Below are 7,232 nucleotides of genomic sequence, written 5' to 3' on the forward strand. Positions count from 1 at the left end.
AGTAACAACAATTTAACAATTTAGTAAAGGTAGCTAAGGAATCACATAGGAGAGGGCAATTAACTCTGCCAAGGGGCTTCTCAGCATGTTAAAGGATGAGTAGGAATTTGCTGGCACAAAAAAAAAGTCGGGGGGGAGGAAGGGAAGTCTAGAAGACAGTTATTATTATAATAGAAATAAAAGATTTCAACAGCTAACATCTACTTAGCACTCGCTATATGCTAAGCATTGTGCACAAACCATCCTATTTGATTCTTATAATAACACTATGATTCTCTTTCTATCCTGCTTATAAATGAGAAAACTGAGAAGTTAAGTGAGATGACACCAATAGAGATCATACAAAACTGAGCTGTGAAAGATCATGACTTGTTTGAGGAAACATGAACAGGCAGGTATGGTGACATGAAACCAAGTCCATCTGATGCAAAGCCCAAATCCATTCCACTTCACCACACAGCCTATTATTCATTCATTCAAGATAAGTGTATCAAGAACCTACTGTGTATCAAGCACTGTGTTAGGAACAGAGATATAAAAGATATCGTCTTTGGTACCAAGACACAGGTTAGTCAGTAGAGTCTAGCATACCAAAAACTGCTATTACCAAGGTAAAAATAGGGTCCTACGGAAGCACAAGGAATGCTAAGCCTCAGATGGGCCCGGGAATGGCTGCAAAGCTAAAGAAAGCACTAGTAAGGAGGTGGAGAGTGTTCTAAGGAAGGGAAATGTGTATAGAAAGGCACAGAGACATGTGAGAACACCGCTTGTCTTTGGGAACTCTAAGTTTGCTCAATCTTAGGGCATGCACTGAAGACTGGTACTATGCAAAGATAAAAACAGAGAATCGGGCAGCAGCCAGATCTCAAAGGAGTCTAGACATTCAAGTAACATGTTTACTCTGAAGGCAGAAGAAGGATGCTGAGCCATCTTAAAGATGGGAGCGACATGATAAAATCTGCGTGTTAAAAAATTTCCCATGATTACATGAGGAGACAACTTGAAGGGGGGCAAGCCAAAGGTAAGAAAACCAGTCAGGGGCTATTGCATTAAGCCAAGTCAAGGACACATCTGAGAAATATTTGGGAGGTAAATCAAAAACCAGGTAGTAAGAGAGCAACTCTGACTATATCATGAGTGTGTTCTTAAAGAAGTCAAAACAAAAACAAAACTGAACAAAACCTGTGTGAGAGACCATACCAAAATTCAGAGTCAATGCCATACTTGGTAAGAAAACATGTAATTTATTAGACATCTGGCGGTTACTTAGTCATAAAGTCAGCACACTGTATTTTTGAATCTTAAGCACTAGTAGAATGAAGGAAGATTTCTCAGTCAACTTCCTCTATTTAATGCCTTCTTTACGTATACTTTATGAAGCTGCTTCTCGGGAAATACTTAAGCAGAAATTGGATGACCATGTGTCATGTAAGAATGATTTTCATGGTAGATGATTTCTAAAATCCCTTCAAATTCAAGATTTCTAAAAGAAGAAATGCAATAAACAAGTATATCACAATTACTACATAATTCAAGTACAGATTTCTGTAGGGGTCTATCTAATGGGGTTGAATCACAGAATTTCCAAATATGGTTTTGACACTATTAACAACTTTTCAGTACTTAAAACCCTAACATAACCATATTTTCAATTGCTTAGGTAGTATGACTAAAATTATGAAATCAACTACAATGTCACAAATACCTTAAAAATTCACAGCAAGTAATATCCTAAATTGGCTGCAAAACTGCATGACATCTCAAACAGGAAAATGATTATTTCCACTTCACTGTCACCAAGCCCTATGTCTGATAACTAGCACTGAAGAAAAAAGATTTCATCTGGTTGAAGTAGGAAAATGCCCTGCAGCATGCAGAAGAGCTGGCCATCATTACAGATCTCTAAATAGCTTCCTCTTCCCATTAGTTAGAGGACTGATGCCTTGTCACAGGCTCTTACAGAGATTCTTTGATTCAAGGAGCTACTCAATGAAATTCAGGATTCATCTCTGAATACAGTGAATCCCAAACCAGTGAACAGACTCCGAAATTATAAGGCAGAGTCATAAACTACAATGAAGAGGTCCACTCTTTACTTTCAAATTCTGGGTCAAAAATGGCAAATCCAGAAGTCACTAAATTAATGAATATTCTTACTCTTTAGATGAAAAAAAAAAAAAATTCTACCATAAGGATCCTATAATAAAATTCTGTCACATCTGAAAGCAGGAATACAAGACAGGTTTTAAATATATAAACAGATTTTCATATCTGGCCAAGATGAAATTAAAGGAACCAAACTTACCCTCCTGCCTGAAACAACTGCGGGGGTGGTGGGGAAGGACACAAAACATACGAAGCATTTTTGAAAACAATGGACATCAGGCAACAAAGAACAGTAGATCCTTCATAGATGGGAAACATACAAAACAAATCCTACCATTGTACCAGTTTATTGCCTTGAAAGAGTTTCTAGGCTGCAGAACAGGAATGGGGAACAGAGGCAGAGCACAGTGGTCTCCCTGAATCCAGGACACAGAACTTAGTCTGGGGACAGCAAGGTGACCTTCATATACACAGCAGAGCACCTAAGAGAGAGCTGCTCAGAAAGATCCAGAGATCTGCACAGGTTATCTTTCAAGTCTTTAGCTGAGTACTTACCAGTACATGTGTGTGAAGAAACCATCCAGGGACAGTGAAAGAACCACTAAAAAGGATTAGAGGGAACACCACCCAGAGCGCACAGAAGTCAGGACTAGGTCCCGTTCCCACCGCCAGAGTACTCACAGGGGTTTTGCCTCAACAGTGCAACAAAGCAAAGTGGTGATGCCTAACACAACTTAAAAGCAAGATCTAAAAAGACCACTGTTTCCAAGTAACTTAACTGCATTCCAAAACAAAGCTCAAAAATATTTTTAATGAGATGCAAAAAAATCCTGCACCCAACAACAAAGTAAAATTTCAAATGTCTGGCATCTAATAAAAAATTACCAGGTATGCAAAAAGGAAGTACAATCCATAGTGAGAAGAAAAATCAATCAAAACCAACCAAGAAACGGCACAGACAACATTAAAAGACATGAACATTAAGCCAGTTATTACTGTATTCTCTATGTTCAAGAAGCTATAGAAAAGACAAAACATGAAATCTATAAACATGGAAAATATAAAAAAGACTGAATTTTTGGAGCTGGAACTACAGTTTCTAAAATGAAAAACACCCTGGATGGGACTAACAGCAGATTAAACATTACAGAAAAAAAGGATTAATGAATTTAGCAAGATTACCCAAAGTGAAACAGAAAAAGACTGAAAAGAAAACTGAATGGTATATCAACAAACATTAAGTAGCCTGATTTACATGTAACTGGACTTCCAAGAGGAGGAAAGGGGGCAAAGAAAAGACATATATACATATATACTTAAGAAATAATGGCCAGATTTTTTTCCAAATTTGATAAAAACTATAAAACCACAGATCCAAGAAGCTCAATGAAGTCCAAGCACAAGAAACATCACACACACACAAAAATCCATATGCTGCATTTACAAACAGTTCTCACCCACAAATTCTATAACCAAACTTAATCTAGAAATTATTTTTAGGTTAACTTACTAGGCACAATTTCAACTGACAATTTAATATATCAAAAGTTAATTTGAGCAAAGTGCTCAGTAGAAATCTTAATGATTTCAAAATTAACAAAATATAGCTTAAAACAATGTGTATTTTGTTGCCCTATGGGGTAAATAATTAGGTAATAAATTACAATAAATTTGTGTTGATCTCATAAGACACTTTTTAAAAAACTAAAACATATGTCTTTCTTTTTTTCTTAATTTTCTTTTCCTTTAATTTATACAGGTCATTCAGAACAGAATTAGGACACCGAAAAAACTTTTAAAGAAACTAAAAGGTGGAATTAAAAACAGAAGCAGATTTGAGGTTTGGAATGAAGCTAGTCTTCCCAAAAAAAACAACCTGGCAACCACTATTTTGGAACACCATTACTTCAAAATATACACACACATATATATTTTAAGTACAAAACTGTACTCAAAGTGGAAACAAGCTAAAGTGTCTGTTTTTAGCACCTCGGCTAACTATTCTGGCTTCAAAAAAAATCTACTAAATATTTTTTGGAAAAAGAATCATTCAAATAAAAACCATTAAAGGGGAAAACTAATGTATTTTCCTACATTTACGAGCACACCTGTTTTTTTAGGGTTCAACATACAAACTCAAAATCTGTCTAAAAACAAATAAGAAAAGAGACACAGGGGAACAAGTTCTGAGTATCTACTGTAATGGCTACCCTTCCTGTCACTTGTGTTCCCTAAAATAGAAGTTGGTTTAATTATTCTACCATTTTGCTTGGGAAATAGAGGGATATTTCAAAGATTAAAGATACTTCCATGGGAAAGCTGCCCAAAATATATTTATTATCCCTGGAAATAATTATGTCCACATTCCCTTTTCCTTTCTTAAGAAAAAAAAAATACATTCAGATAACATATTTCTTTGGGTGCCTATACAAAAAAAAAACACTTTTGGAAACATGTAGTAGTATAATACTTTGCTGTAGGATCAACACATATATGAAAAACAGCAAAGTCTCTGAGCATACAGACTACAAGACTCTGAGTACACAGACTGAAGTTACAAGTGGAACAGTTATTTATGGATTTCACTCTACCTTCTTTTAAGTAGAAAAATCTAAAGAGAAAACTAATATCAAAAATATACAGAATTGATCACTTTTATGTTAGGGTATTATTCTATTAACAGTAGACTTATTCTCTGGTAACATTTACTAATAATGCACTAAATTCCCCACATATCTAACACAAAGAATATCTTAAAATAGAAAGTTTCAAACTACTCTTGTAATCAGGTAGTATTCAAGAGAAATAAGGCTAATACACATAATTTTGAGCACAGCTGTAATACTCACTACACTGATGTGCTAAGAATGCACCTAATGCTACAATATCTATGATAAAAATAGAGTTTTTATTTCATTGATCCAGCTACCAATGTGATTTCGATATTCAACTGCCACCTCAGAAACACTTTTCTACTTAATTTAAAGCTAACATTATAAATATAAAAAACAAAGATTTGCCTACTAAATCATTAGCTAATTGTCATCAAGATTTCAATCACCTGCATTTCAAAACAAGCTCTAAGAACACCTTAAAATGATTTCCCAAATATTAATCAAATAATTCACACAATCAATCATCTAATCAGACTTTAGTTATTAGATGCATTTAAATTACTTCCTACAGCAAGTCTTCACCAATCAGAACTGCTATTTGAAATTCTTCCCTCTGAAATCTGTTACTTCACCAGTTTCAAAATTTGAGCCATTTATTTTTAGACACAAAGGTTAATAAGAAACATTCTGTACCAAATGCACATAACTTTACAGTAAACGCTCTCCCCCCCAGCCCCCCACCTCAGGAAACTATTCTAATTCTCCTCATTTTACCAAATTATCAAAAAGGCCACAATGTGGTTTGGATTTCAGCACTGAAGACAGTAAGTGACAATACATGATTTGCAGAATGAAAAATTAAAGTTCCACAATTTTAACAGGTATAATTACTGGCTTGTGATAAATGTGGTGGGCACGTAAGATTATCACCTTTCAAGGTGCAGTTCTTAAACCACCTGAATTTTTCTGACCAAAGATCTTAAAACATAGTCTCTAAGTTCACAGTATGCAATTAAAAAAAAAAAAAGCTGCCTAGAAAGAAAAAACAGAGCACTTACATTTGAAGCATGACTTGGTTCAAGAATACCCCATCCACCAAAGCCACATATTCATCCAGGTTGGTCCCATTTCCTGCAGCCAGAGGTCCAAACGTTTTAACCTAGAACAGAATGATCATTACGACACGAACGCCCACCTCCATCTCTGCAGCCACAAATAATGCAGCAAAATATGCAACAAATAACACCCCACTTACCCAAGTGACCAAGGGGCTGGTCATGAACTGCTCCAGAAGGGGAGTAAAAACCTCGTTCTCCATTTTACAGAGAATGTACTTGAAAAAAAAGGAACCACCACAAAAAAACGCCTAGAGAATTGGTCACTAAACGTTGAAGAAGTAAGTAGAAATCAATGAAAGTCCACTTTGGCACGGGAAGAAAATCCCATCGTGGAGGGGAGAAAAACTCTCCCTCCTCAAAAAACACCCCAGAGGGAAACGAATCGAAATCCTGAAAAGTGGCTTCGACAGCAGCCACGAGCGGCAGCCTGCGCTGGAAATGTCTGTACCGGGCGAGGAGGGGCAGAGAAAAGGCATCTGGAGGAGGAGGAAGGGAGAAGGGGCTGGAGCAGCAAGACAAAAAGCCCGTCAAGGTTGCCCAGCTCCTCCTGGAGGAGCCAGAACAGCGAGGCTGCCCCCAACGAATTAATCCCACCGTGGGCTAAATGAAATCCCACGTTAGATACCACGTTAAGGGGTCCGAGCGGCCGCCAGGCTAGACCTCAGTGTTCCGCTCAACACGTTCCACCCACCAGTGGGCATGGAACAGCTTTGACCCACGGAGCTTTCCCTGCCTGCAGCCCCTCACCAACGACAGGCAGCGCTCGCTCCTTCCCCCCGAGCACACACCATCTCTCAACCGCTTCGAGCCTCGCCGCCTGCCCCCTTCCCCTCCCGGGGGGTGGGGGCTTGAATGAGTGTCCCTAACCCCCCAGCTTCCCGAGCCCCGCCAGCCTTTTCAGTGCGCCTCTGGGAAGCCCTGGCACAAAATCACCGCCGAGCTCCAGCCTCCTCCTCCGCCCTCTCTAGAGGAGCCGGAGTAACGGCCTCAGAACCGCAGTGCCGCATCACACCCCGCTCCTTGCCGCTCAAACTAGTGCCTCCAGCCAGCCGTCAAAGGGAGCGTGCAGCTCCCTCCGCGGCCATATCCTTCCGCCGACTCCCCGCCCCTCCCGCGCCGCAAGCCTCTGGATTGTGGGAGAAGAAAACCGCTGCATGAGCGCGCTCCCGAGTACGCGCGACCCCGGGCCGGCCCCGCCGCCGCCCAGATCCTAGCGGCGGGCGCGGCGTGGACGCGCGCTCGCTGCGGCTGCTGCGGTGGCCGGCTCCTCGCTCGCGCCCAGGATGGTTGCCAGGGCCTGGGGGGCGGGGATGGGAAAGGGAGAGGAAGGGGTCGGTCTGCTCGCTTGCTCATGCCTAATTATGGTTTATTTCCTCCCCGAGTGCTTTCTTTG

At 39.8% G+C, this 7,232-nt stretch overlaps 1 protein-coding gene across 7 annotated transcripts in view; it reads right to left on the reverse strand.

The window, feature by feature from the left end:
* The window catches only part of CCDC88A (coiled-coil domain containing 88A), a 116,578-nt gene extending 109,708 nt beyond the window's left edge, over positions 1–6,870 (reverse strand). For 4 of the 7 annotated variants that reach the window (XM_027555324.1, XM_027555322.1, XM_027555321.1 and 1 more), the window contains exons 1-2: positions 5,977–6,870; positions 5,780–5,880 (exon numbers count right to left, since the gene is read on the reverse strand). In XM_027555324.1, the coding sequence (XP_027411125.1) occupies positions 5,780–5,880; positions 5,977–6,039 (164 nt within the window). In that variant the 5' untranslated portion in view covers positions 6,040–6,870. The remainder of the gene's footprint in view (positions 1–5,779; positions 5,881–5,976) is intronic. The other 3 variants (XM_027555327.1, XM_027555326.1, XM_027555325.1) reach the window with 1 other exon arrangement.
* Positions 6,871–7,232: the final 362 nt, after the last annotated feature.

This window comes from Bos indicus x Bos taurus, chromosome 11, assembly GCF_003369695.1.
Source record: "Bos indicus x Bos taurus breed Angus x Brahman F1 hybrid chromosome 11, Bos_hybrid_MaternalHap_v2.0, whole genome shotgun sequence".
NCBI lineage: Eukaryota > Metazoa > Chordata > Mammalia > Artiodactyla > Bovidae > Bos > Bos indicus x Bos taurus.